The sequence below is a fragment of the Arachis ipaensis genome, chromosome B1 (genome assembly GCF_059453495.1).
Source record: "Arachis ipaensis isolate K30076 ecotype BB chromosome B1, ASM5945349v1, whole genome shotgun sequence".
Lineage (NCBI taxonomy): Eukaryota > Viridiplantae > Streptophyta > Magnoliopsida > Fabales > Fabaceae > Arachis > Arachis ipaensis.
Window position 1 is genome coordinate 94,999,877 of NC_142436.1, and position 13,390 is coordinate 95,013,266.

Here is a 13,390-nt window from a genome sequence, read left to right on the forward strand (position 1 = left end):
CCAACTTCATGGTAACTGAAGGCATTGTTCTTGGACAACGAATTTCAAAGAAGGGAATAGAGGTCGACCAAGCTAAGGTGGATGTAATTGAATGATTACCACCACCTACGAATGTTAAGGCATTTATAAGTTTCTTAGGCCATGCAGGTTTCTACAGGAGGTTTATAAAAGACTTCTCCAAAATTGTTAAACCCCTGTGCAATATCCTAGCCACTGACACTCCTTTTTTTTTTTAACAAGGAGTGCCTGCTTGCTTTCGAAACTCTGAAAGGAAAGCTTATCTCTGCACCTGTCATTTTTGTACCCAACTGGGACTTACCATTCGAACTAATGTGTGATGCCAGTGATTATACTATTGGTGCAGTTCTAGGATAGAGGCATGATAAGCCCCTACACGTCATTTATTATGCCAATCGTGTTTTAAATGATGCACAAAGGAACTACACCACCACAGAGAAGGAATTACTTGAAGTCGTCTATGCCATTGACAAGTTCAGATCCTATTTAATAGGCTCTAAAGTCATTATCTACACTGATCATGCTGCTCTCAAATACCTTCTATCAAAGCAGGAATCTAAACCAAGATTGATAAGGTGGGTGTTACTCCTGCAAGAATTTGATATAGAGATCAGGGATAGGAAAGGATCAAAAAATCAAGTGGCTAACCACTTGTCCCGGATTGAACCTGCAGCAGGGACGTCCCATCCCACTACTGAAATATCCGAGACTTTCCCTGATGAGCAACTCTTTGTATTATGCAAAGCACCTTGGTATGCCGATATTGCTAATTACAAGGCTATAAAGTTCATCCCCAGGGAGTACAGTAGACAACAAGCTCGAAAACTCATACATGATTCCAAGTACTACTTATGAGATGAACCATATCTTTTTAAAAGGTGCTCGGAATGTATAATCTGCCATTGCTGTCTAAAGAAGAGACACAGCAAATCTTATGGCATTTCCATGGCTCAGATTATGGAAGTCATTTTGGAGGTGAGTGAACAGCCACTAAGGTCCTACAGAGCGGTTTCTACTAGCCAACACTCTTCAAGGACTCCTGGGAGTTTGTCCGTAATTGTGATAGTTGTCAACGGGCTAGAAACCTCCTTCATAATCATAAATTCCCTCAACAGGGGACCTTGGAAATTTAGCAGTTTGATGTATGGGGCATAGACTTCATGGGCTCTTTTCCACCCTCATATTCGAACACATACATCATTGTGGCAGTTGACTATGTGTCTAAATGGGTTGTGGCAATCATATCACCCACCAATGACACCCGAATGGTGATGAAATTCCTCTAGAAATATATTTTCAACAGATTCAGCATCCCAAGGACATTGATTAGTGATGGAAGCAGTCATTTCTATAATAAACAATTCAACTCCATCCTACGTTATGGCGTTCACCACAGAGTAGCAACTTCCTACCATCCAAAGATCAATGGACAGGCTAAAGTCTCTAACAGGGAGCTCAAAAGAATCCTGGAGAAAATAGTGGGCACCTCCAGGAAGGACTGGGCAAGAAAGCTTGACGATGCCCTTTGGACGTACAGAACAGCTTTCAAGACCCCTATTGGAATGTCACCTTACCAGCTAGTCTGTGGCAAGGCATGTCATCTACCAGTGGAACTGGAACACAAAGCCTACTGGGCAAACAGATTCCTCAACTTTGATGCCAAGGCTGCAGGAGAAAAGAGGTTGCAACAGCAAAATGAGTTGGATGAATTTCGACAAGCTGCATTTAACAATGCTAAAATTTACAAGGAAAGGACCAGGAATTGGCACGACAAAAAGATCTCTTCCAGAGTTTTCAAACCTGGCCAGAAGGTTTTACTCTTCAATTCTAAAGTTAGGCCCTTCCATGGGAAGCTAAAGTCACGGTGGACAGGACCTTTTGTGGTCACTAACATATCACCTTATAGTCATATAGAACTCCAAAATAGACACTTTGATGAAAGATTTATAGTAAATGGACAAAGAGTCAAGCATTACCTCGGGGATAACATTGAGCAAGATAGCTCTACACTGCTACTAACATGACAGCAGTCAGGTTAAGCTATTGACGGTAAATAAGTGCTTTTTGGGAGGCAACCCAACCATAAGTAGCATATTATTGTTTTCGTTCTTTTGTTCATTCTAATTTAAATTTAATTTTAGTTCATTTCATATTAATTTTCATAGTTTTTCTTGCTTTTTAATATTTTTTTTCATGCGCAGCACTTAAAAAAGAGACAGAGAAATTCAGAATTGAAAGCAGAACACCTTGGTGAGAGCCCTTGCTGGCATTGAACGCTAGACAAGGAGGAGGTTGGGCGTTCAACACCTAATTAGGAGGACAAGCCAGGCGTTGAACACTAGAGAAAGGATTCAATGGGCGTCTAACGCACTTTGAGGGGCAATTGCTGGCGTTGAATGCCAGACCTAGGGCAAGGTTGGGCGTTCAACGCCCCCTCTGGAGCTAAAAAGGATCATTTCTGATCCCTTATAGGTGTTCAACACCCATTCCTGGCGTTGAACGCCCAAACTGTAAAAAAAACAAACAAAGAAAAATACAGGGGAGATCCCCCCTCCCTGGTATTCGATGCCAGAACTGGGTGTTGAACGCCCAGGAAGGGGAGAGGCAAAAGTTCAAATAAAGCAAAAGAGAAAGGAGGGGTTGTCTTTTTCAAACCATATCTTTTCAAAACCTTATCTTTTCATCAATCATATCTCCAAATCATACTTTCTTTTATTTTAATTTATATTTCCCAAAATTAAACAAATTCAATTCAGATCTTTTTCAACAACTTATATTCCAATCTTATATTTCCAAATCAAATCTCTTTCAATTCGAATCTTTTTCAAATATTTTCAAACCATATCTTCTCATTTCAAACTTTTTCATGAATATCTTCTCTTTCCACATGATCCTTTTCAAATCTTTTATAATTTAAAGAAACTTCAATCATACCTCCCTTATCTTTAACTTTTATCTTTTTAATTTAAGATTGGCTATCTTCTCCTATCCCCTTTCAATTTAAAATTTGAAACCCACACCCTCCCTCCCTCTATTTAAACATTCGGACATCACTCTGCCTCACATGACCTTCTTCATTTAGCATACGCTTTCCTCTCCCTTTCCTTTTTGCTCGGGACGAGTAAACCTTTTAAGTTTGGTGTGAATAATGCTTTTCTTTTTCATTTATTCGAATTTCATGGCTCCAAAGAGTAAAAGATCCACTTCAAGAAATAAGAAAGAAAGTGCCCCACCAACAGCTACCTATAAACCTTACAGATTCTATTCCAAGCTTCATGAGGAATACTACTATGAGGTAGTGTGCAAGAAGACAATGATTCCGAAAGTCAAGTTTTTAGTATGTTTTGTTTAGTTTTTACTAAGTTTTTATTAGTGTTAAATTCACATTTTTGGATTCTACTATGATTTTTTTGTGTTTTTGGGCAATTTCAAGTAAATTCTGGCTGAAATTGAGGAGCTGGAGCAAAAGTATGATTCAGAGACAGAGAAAGCACTGCAGATGCTGTCTGGATCTGACCTCCTTGCACTCGGAAGAGCTTTTCTAGAGCTACAGATGTCCGATTGGAGCGTTCTTAATGGCTATCGAAAGCTGACTTCCAAAGCTGTCCAGTAATGTATAATAGTCTATACATTGCTTCGGATTAGAAGCCCCAAAACCGGCATCCAACGCCAACTTTCTGCCCCTTCCAGGTGTCCAGTGCCCAAAGAGCAGAGACCAGCCTCCAAACGCCCAAAGAGGACCCCCTAGCCAGCGTTCAATGCCCTAGAGGTCTCCTAGCATGTGGATCTCATCAAAGCTCAGCCCAAACACTCACCAAGTGGGCCCTAGAAGTGAATTTTAGCACCAAAAAGACTGTTTTACCCTTATTAGTCATTAGTTTAGTATTTAAAGTAGAAGATCACACTTTGTTAAGGATCTTCGCCCATCATTCACATTTTTTTCGAGTTTTACCGTTGTATTTTCCTTTCAGTATGAGTTTCTAAACCCCCTAGGTTGAGGGGAGGATCCCTGCTGAGTTTTATGAATTAATAAAAGTATTACTGTTTCTTTTCGATCCGTGTTTGATTTATTTCTAAGATGTATACTCGTTCTTCGACATGGTGAATAAGATGATCAGTGACAATTAGCTCTGTTCATCATACTAGGACCGCGTGCCTGACAACCACCCGTGTCAACTTGGGTTCGTGTGAATACATGACTGGAAAGTGCAAACTGCCAACTTGATTATACATCTCTCAGACGGTTAATCCACGACTTCATTGGGGACTTCTCGAGGCACCAGTTCAGCCGATTTCTGGATTAGGGTCTGTGGTATAGGCTAGAACCCAAAGAAACAACATTCTCTGATATGGAAGATTAGACCTTGATTGTGGCATTTTGAGTAGGATCGCCAAGAGAATGAACTGCTAGAGCTTTACCCTCCATCAGATTGGATGACCACGGCCAATGGTGTTTGATTTGGAGCAGAGGAGATTGATGATCACGGCCCATGGTATTGATCACATACAACCTACCATAGAATAAATCACTCGCAAGCAAAGAAGACAGTAATACTAGAGTTAATTCAGAAAGACAAAGCAACTCCAATCCTCAACTATATTCCTTTTACTGATTGCCCTTGTCTAAATCCAACAACCTTCTGATTCGCCTGACTAACACCTGCAAGAAAACCATAGCTTGCTTCAAACCACAATCCTTGTGGGATCGACCCTGACTCGCTCAGGTATTACTTGGACGACCCAGTGCACTTGCCGGTACAGCTGTACGGAGTATGGGAATTCGTGCACCAAGTTTTTGGCGCCATTGTTGGGGATTGTTTGAGTTTGGACAACTGACGGATTGTTTTGCTCCCTAGATCAGGTATGTTATTTAATTTTATTTTAGTCTTTTAATTTTATTTTCTTCTTTTTTTCGAAAAATTTAAAAACCTTTTTAAAAATATTTTTCTTTTCTTTGTTTAATCTTTGTTCTTGATTTGAGTCTTACCTGTTTCTTATTTTCCTTTCCAAAAATTTTAAAACTTTTTCCAAAACCTTTTTCAAAAAGTTTTATTTTCAAAAATCCTTAGCTTTGTTTATCTTTGTTTTTGTTCTTGTTGAGTCAGTTTTCGATTTCTTTGAGTCTTTCTTTCAAGAAAAATTTCAAAAAAAGTTTCTTTGTTTAAATCTTGTGTCAAATCTTTAAGTTTAGTGTCTTCTTGTGTTTTTCTTTTAATTTTTCAAAAATTTGGTGTTTAATTTTAAAAAAGTTTAAGTTTGGTGTTCTTTATGTGTTCTTGTGTTCTTTAATTTTCTTGAGTCTTGTTCTTAGTGTTCTTGTCAATCTTCAAAATGTTCCTGTCTTTATTTTTGTTTCGATCTTAAAATTTTTATGTTTGGTGTCCCTTTGTGTTTGTCCTTCAAGTTTTCGAAAACTAGGTGTCATAGATCTAAAATTTTAAAGTTTTGTGTCTCTTCCTTGTTTTTCTCTCTCCTCATTAAATTTAAATAAAAAAATAAAAAAATATCTTGTCTATTTTTATTTTAACTTAGTTTTCGAAAATTATCAATAAAAATTTAGATTACAATTTCAAAATTTTTATCTTATCTTATCTTAGTTTTAAATTTCAAGAATCAAATCTTTTCAAAATCATATCTTTCTTAAAAATCATATCTTTTTCAAAATTCATATCGTATCATTCTTTAAAATTCAAAAATATTACCTTTTTCAAAATTTCAAATTTAAGAATTCAAATTTCAAATTTTAAAATCAAATCTTTTTCAAAATAAAATTTCAAACTTTAAAACATTAAATCTTTTTCAAATCTTTTTCGTTTCTTATCTTATATTTTCTTATCTTTTTTTAATTTCAAACTTCTAAATTCAAATCTTTCACTAATTAATCACCTATCTTCTCTCTCTTCTTTTTTTAAACATCCTTACTAACTCCTCTCTCTCTCAATTTTCGAAAATTTTGTCTTCTTCTCTCTCTTCTATTTTCGAAAATCACTAACTAATTTTCAATTCCTTTTTTTAAATTATTAACCATAATTTTTGAAAATTAATTAATAAAATAAAAACAAAAATATTTGAATTCGTATTTATCTTTTCTATTTCAAATTCTTCTGTTCTCTACTTCTATTTATTCGAACTCTTCTTCTCTCTCATCTTCCATCTTCACTTTTCTATCTTCTTCTTCTTTCTTCACATCTCACGGGGAGTCTTCTATACTCAAATCAGACATAGAAGCTTCCTTTCTTTCTTTTCTTTTCTTCTTTTCTTGTTTATGACCAGGAACAGGAATAAAGAGCCTCTCTTTAATCTTAATCCTGAACCTGAGAGGACTTTAAAGAGGAGCTTACAACAAGCTAAAGCACAACACTCCGGAAGAGACCTTTCAGAAAGTTTTGAACAAGAAATAGAAGACATGGCCAAACCTCAATAAGAGGCAAGAAAGGTTCTTGGTGACTTCACCATGCCTACCTCTGACTTCTTTATGGTAGAAGCATCTCTATACCTGTCATTGGAGCTAACAATTTTGAGCTTAAGCCTCACTTAGTCTCTTTTCTGCAACAGAATTGCAAGTTTCATGGACTTTCAATGGAAGATCCCCATCAGTTTCTAGCTGAATTCTTGTAGATCTGTGATACTGTAAAGACTAATAGAGTAAATCCTGAAGTCTACAAGCTTATGCTCTTTTCCCAACCAAAAGAGAGCTTAGACTCTTGGGAAAAGCTGGTTAATGCTTTTCTGGCTAAATTCTTTCCCCCTCAAACGATGAGCAAAATTAGAGTGAAAGTTCAAACATTCAGACAAAAAGAAGGTGAATCCCTCTATGAAGCTTGGGAAAGATACAAGCATTTGACCAGGAGATGTCCTCCTGACACGCTCTTAGAATGGGCTATGATATGCATGTTCTATGATGGTCTGTCTGAGATGTCTAAAATCTCATTGGATAGCTTTACAGGTGGATCACTACACCTGAAGAAAACACCTGCAGAAGCAAAAGAACTCATTGAGATGGATACAAACAACCAATTCATGTACACTTCTGAAAGAAATCCTGTGAATCATGGGATCTCTCTGAAGAAAGGAGTTCTTGAAGTTGATACTTTGGATGCCATATTCGCTCAGAACAAGATCTTGACCCAACAGGTCAATATGATCTCTCAATATTTGACTGGAATGCAAACTGCAGCTGGCAGTACCCAAGAAGTATCTCCTGATGTAGATGTTTATGATCCTGATCAAACCACCATGGAAGAGGTGAATAACATGGGATAACCCTATGGAAACACCTACAATCCTTCATGGAGGAATAATCCTAAACTCTCATGGAAAGATCAACAGAAGCCTCATCAAGGGTTTAATAATAATTAAGGTGGAAGGAACCAGAATAGGTTCAACAACAGACCACCATTCCCATCTTCTCAAGGGAACATAGAAACCTCTAAGCATAGCCTATCTGACTTAGTCACTTTGGTTTTGAACCTCTCTAAGACCACTCATAGTTTTATGAATGAAACAAGGTATTCCATTAGAAACTTGGAGGTACAAGTAGGTCAACCGAGAAAGAGGATCCCTGAGACTCCTCCTGACACTCTTCCAAGTAATACTGAGGTGAACCCAAGAGAAGAGTGTAAGGTCATCACCTTTGAGGCTGAAGCTGAATCTGGAGAGAATGGAAAGGCATTGAATGCCAGTGAAGAAAGTTTCACTGGGCATTCAATGCCCACAATGGCAGCAAGCCTGGTGCTGAACGCCAGTGAGGAACCCCTCACTGGGCATTCAACGCCTATCCTGGCAGCAGAGCTGGCATTGAACGCCAGCCAGGGAGCACTGGCTGGGCGTTCAATGCCAAAACTATAGGATTCCTAGCGCTGAACGCCAGTGCGAAATCCTGATGTTCATCCAAGGGTGTATTGGTAAAGATTTTCCTCAATAAAACTGCGTTGCAAGTATAGCTCTACCAACAACAATCCTCGGGCATCAAATTTAGAAAAGGGATTTGGTTGTCACAAGTTCAACCCCAATAGAAATAACCGAAGCATTCAAACCTTGGGTCGTCTCACAAGGAATGGGCAAACATGTGCTTCAACATTGGTTAAAAATCCGGGGTTGTGAGTTATGAGCATAAAAATAAATGGGAATCTTAACAAGCAAGTAATCTTAAATTGCAAGAAACTAATTCAATTAACTAAGCAAGATATGATTCTATTCTAATATAAACAAGTGACTATAACTAAAGCAAGTGATTGGGAATTTTGGTTTTCAAGTGTGAATAATAAAAGCAACTATTGGCTAGGCATGGGAATTGGGGTTACCATCCTTGTCTAATAACCATATCATGACAATTATGAGGAACCAAACTCATTAAGTCTACTTCTATACTTGAAGTACGTCAAATGGTTTGGTCAACATCAATCCATAAGTTCTAACCTCACTACTAATTGACTTAGTAGAAAGTTAGCGTCAATGGTTATCAAATAGACCACTAAGGGCTCCCAAATCATCAAATCCATTAGACCCAATGACTCAAGTTTACCCAATTCCCTTGGCCTAGGCCAAGAGTAAAGAGAACTACTCCATAATCAAAGTAAACATTTCATCAAACACATGATAAACATTAATAAAAGACATGTTCAAAATAGCAATTAAATTGAAATCAACAAGTACCCACTAACAATTATCAACATACAATCATCCAAACAACACAATTAAACATAGAAATCATCAATATAACATCAACAAGTCAAGATTCACAACATTCATGAAATGGGTATAAAATGACAATTGACAAGAATTCATAAAACTATCACAAGATATAAGAAAAATTATACTAGGAAATTCAAATTGAACGATTAAAACTAGTAATTAACAAGATTCAATTCACAATTCAACAAGGGAAGATCAAATTAAAACTAGATCTAGAGAGGAACAAGGGTTTCTCTCTCTAGAAGAAAAAAAGAACCAAAAACTAGCTAAAATTGTGTCTTAGTGTAAAATGGTTGATCCCCCTTTTCCCCCTAGCATCCTTGGGTCTTTTCCATGCAGAAACAGCTTGAAATTAGGCCAGATGAGCCTCAGAAATCGCCAGGCATGATTTCCTTTAATGAGGTCACGTGCAGCTTCCCACGCGTGCGCGCCGATTGCTTTTGCGATCCACGCGTGCGCGCCAAGTGCGCGTGCGCGTCGATTGGAATCTTCTGATCCGCGCGGATGCGTCCATCCTTGTCCGTCGCTTCCAGCCAACCTCATCCACGCGTGCGCGTGGAGTGCGCGGGTGCACTGATGAGCGGATATTTTATACGCTTTTTGGGGATAATTTCATATAGTTTAGAATATGTTTTAGTTAGTTTTTAGTCTATTTCTAGTAGTTTTTAGGAAAAATTCATATTTCTGGACTTTACTATGAGTTGTGTGTTTTTCTGTAATTTCAGGTATTTTTCTGGCTGAAATTGAAGGAGCTGAGCAAAAATCTGATTCAGGCTGAAAAAGGACTGCTAATGCTGTTGGATTCTGACCTCCCTACACTCAAATTGGATTTTCTGGAGCTACAGAACTTGAAATGACATGCTTCCAATTGCATTGGAAAGTAGACATCCAGGGCTTTCTAGCAATATATAATAGTCCATACTTTGCACAAGGATAGACGACGTAAACTGGCGTTCAACGCCAGTTCTCTGCCCAATTCTGGCGTCCAGCGCCAGAAAAGGATCAAAAACTGGAGTTGAACGCCCAAACTGGCATAAAAACTGGCGTTCAACTCCACAAATGGCCTCTGCACGTGAATTGCTTAAAGTCTCAGCCCCAGCACACACCAAGTGGGCCCCAGCACACCAAGTGGGCCCCAGAAGTGGATCTCTGCATCATCCATCATAGTCCACTCATATTTTGTAACCCTAGGCTACTGGTTTCGTATTTAAACAACTTTTAGAGACTTATTTTGTATCTCATGACATTTCATATCTAAACTTTGTATTCTCTGACGGCAGGAGTCTCTAAACCTCATTGTTGGGGGTGAGGAGCTCTGCTGTGTTTCGATGAATTAATGCAAGTATTTCTGTTTTCCATTCAAACACGCTTGTTCCTATCTAAGATGTTCATTCGCGCTTAACTGTGATGGAGGTGATGAGCTGTGACACTCATCACCTTCCTCAATTCATGAACGTGTGCCTGACAACCACCTCCGTTCTATATACGATTGAATGAGGATCTCTTAGATTCCTTAATCAGAATCTCCGTGGTATAAGCTAGAACTGATGGCGGCATTCATGAGAATCCGGAAAGTCTAAACCTTGTCTGTGGTATTCCGAGTAGGATTCAAGGATTGAATGACTGTGACGAGCTTCAAACTTCTGAAGGCTGGGCGTTAGTGACAGACGCAAAAGGATAGTAAATCCTATTCCAACCGGATCGAGAACCAACCGGTGATTAGCCGTGCTGTGACAGAGCGCGTGAGCGTAGTTTTCACTGGAAGGATGGAAGGTAGCCATTGACAACGGTGATCCACCAACACACAGCTTGCCATAGGAGGACGTGCGTGCGTGAATCAGAAGACAGAGGAAAGCAGAGATTCAGAAGACAAAGCATCTCCAAAACTCCAACATATTCTCCATTACTGCACAACAAGTAACTTTTAATTTATGCTCTCTTGGTTATTCACAATTCAACTGATAAACATAACTGACTTCCTGACTAAGATTTACAAAATAACCATAGATTGCTTCAAACCAACAATCTCCGTGGGATTCGACCCTTACTCACGTAAGGTATTACTTGGACGACCCAGTCCACTTGCTGGTTAGTGGTACGCGTTGTGAAAAGTGTGATTCGCAATTCGTGCTACCAAGTTTTTGGCGCCGTTGCCGGGGATTGTTCGTGTTTGAACAACTGACGGATTATTTTGTTGCTTAGATTAGGAAAAAAAATCTTTCTTTTTGGTTTAGAGTCTTTTATTATTTATCCCTTGTTAAAACACTTTAAATTTATAGCTCAGTTAATTAAAACGTGGTGTTTATGTTCATGATAATTGGCTATCATAATTTTTTTTAAAACCTTTTTCAAAAATAATTTTTCTATTAAATCCTGTGCCAAACTCTAAGTTTGGTGTTTTCAAAAATAATCTTTCTTAAAATTTAAAAAAAAAAAATAATAATAATAAAAGGTCCCATAACTCATTTGGCTAGAGCGTTAATCTGTGTTCTTGGTAATTGGGTTAGAGTCTTTTATATTCTTTTCAAAACCTTCTTTTTTATAAATAATATTTTCTCTATTAAATCTTGTGCCAAACTTTAAGTTTGGTGTTTTCTTGTTGATTTCCCTTTGATTTTCGAAAATTTTGGTTTGGTTTTCTAAAAATTTTAAGTTTGGTGTTCTTCCTTCATGTTCTTGTGTTCTTGTGAGTCTTCAAAGTGTTCTTGAGTTTCCTTGTGTCTTGATCTTAAAATTTTTAAGTTTGGTGTTCCTTGGTGTTTTCCCTCCAAAATTTTCAAAAACAAGGAGCATTAGATCTAAAAATTTTAAATCTTGTACTATCTTATTGTTTTTCTCTCTCCTCACTAAATTCAAAAATATCTTTTCAAAAATATCTTTTCTAACTTCCTAACTTCTTATCTTTTCAAAATTTGTTTTAACTAACTAACTAACTTTTTGTTTGTTTCTTAACTTGTTCAAAACTACCTAACTAACTCTCTCTCTCTCTAATTTTAGAAAATATCTTCCCCCTTTTTCCAAAATTTCGTTTTTATTCAACTAATTATTTTTATTTTTTATAAAAAAAAATTTTTTCAAAATTCAAATTCTTTTTAGTTATTTTATTTAAGTGTTTACTTCTTATAAAATAAAATAAATAAAAAGATAAATCAGTCCAAGTTATATCCACATATCCATCATGGACATAAGTGGAGATGGACAGTCCAGGAGGACTTTGGGGTCATATTCTAACCCCTCTACTGCTTCATATGGGAGTAGCATATGCATACCCTCCATTGGAGTCAGTAGCTTTGAGTTGAATCCTCAGCTCATTATCATGGTGCAGCAAAGTTGCCAGTATTCCGGTCTTCCACAGTAAGAACCTACAGAGTTTCTGGCACAATTTTTACAAATTGCTGACACAGTACATGATAAGGAAATAGATCAGGATGTCTACAGACTATTACTGTTTCCATTTGCTGTAAAAGATCAAGCCAAGAGGTGGTTAAATAACCAACCTAAGGCCAGCATAAGAACATGGAAACAGCTGACAGAAAAATTCCTGAATCAATATTTCCCTCCAAAAAGGATGACACAGCAAAGGCTGGACATCCAAGGCTTTAAACAAGGAGATAATGAATCTCTTTATGATGCCTGGGAGAGATACAGAGAGATGCTACGAAAATGCCCCTCTGAAATGTTTTCAGAGTGGGTTCAGTTAGACATCTTCTACTATGGGCTTGCAGAAGGAGCTCAGATGTCTTTAGATTACTCAGCTGGTGGATCTATCCATATGAGAAAGACAATTGAAGAAGCTCAAGAGCTCATTGATACAGTTGCCAGGAATCAGCATCTGTATCTAAGCAGCAACCCTTCCATGAATGAAGAGGTTAAAACAGTAACTGCTGAATTCAGTACTGTAAAACAAGCTGCTGAATTCAATCAGCAATTAGATTTTCTAACAAAGCAGCTAGCTGAATTCAAAGACAGGTTACAGGAGACAAGGATAGCTAATATACATATGGACGAACAGTTTAAACAAACAAAGCAGCAGCTATCAAAGCAAATAGCAGAAGAATGCCAAGCAGTTCAATTAAGAAGTGGGAAAACATTAAATACCCCACCTCAAGGCATCAAAAATTCAAGAAATGAGCGACCCACCAAAGATTTCCCTGAGGACAGTAAGAGCCCAGGGAAAAATAATTCTGGCACTAAAACGCCAGAAAATGGGTGGAAGGCTGGCGCTGAACGCCCAGACCATGCCCAAAACTGGCGTTCAGCGCCAGAAACAAGGCAGGACTGGCGTTCAACGCCAGAAATGGGGCAGAATCCAGCGTTGAACGCCCAAAATGGGCACATTTCTGGCGTTCAGGCGCCAGGAATAGACAGTGAGTTGGCGTCTAACGTCACTCCAGCTTCTGACTCTGGTACTCAATTGCCAGTGAGGGATCAGACACACACAAAGGCTGATAACAACCCCTCTAAAAGGGCTTCTTTAACCACTAAGGTTGAGGAATATAAAGCCAAAATACCTTATCCTCAAAAACTCCGGAAAGAGGAGCAGGATAAGCAATTTGCTCGCTTTGCAGATTATCTAAGGACTCTTGAAATAAAGATTCCATTTGCAGAGGCACTTGAGCAAATACCTTCTTATGCCAAGTTCATGAAAGAGATCTTGAGTCATAAAAAGGAGTGGAGA

At 38.0% G+C, this 13,390-nt stretch overlaps 1 protein-coding gene and 1 non-coding gene across 2 annotated transcripts; one reads left to right on the forward strand and one right to left on the reverse strand.

The window, feature by feature from the left end:
• Nucleotides 1–963: 963 nt before the first annotated feature.
• On the forward strand, nucleotides 964–2,042 carry LOC148577530 (uncharacterized). The gene is made up of 2 exons (XM_088502892.1): nucleotides 964–1,160; nucleotides 1,322–2,042. Exons 1-2 carry the CDS (start codon nucleotides 964–966, stop codon nucleotides 2,040–2,042), a joined length of 918 nt encoding a protein of 305 aa, XP_088359018.1.
• Nucleotides 2,043–6,780: 4,738 nt separating this feature from the next.
• Nucleotides 6,781–6,887, reverse strand: LOC148577531 (small nucleolar RNA R71). The gene has a single exon (XR_015903471.1). It is a non-coding gene; the product is annotated as a small nucleolar RNA R71 (small nucleolar RNA).
• Between the last annotated feature and the right edge of the window lie 6,503 nt (nucleotides 6,888–13,390).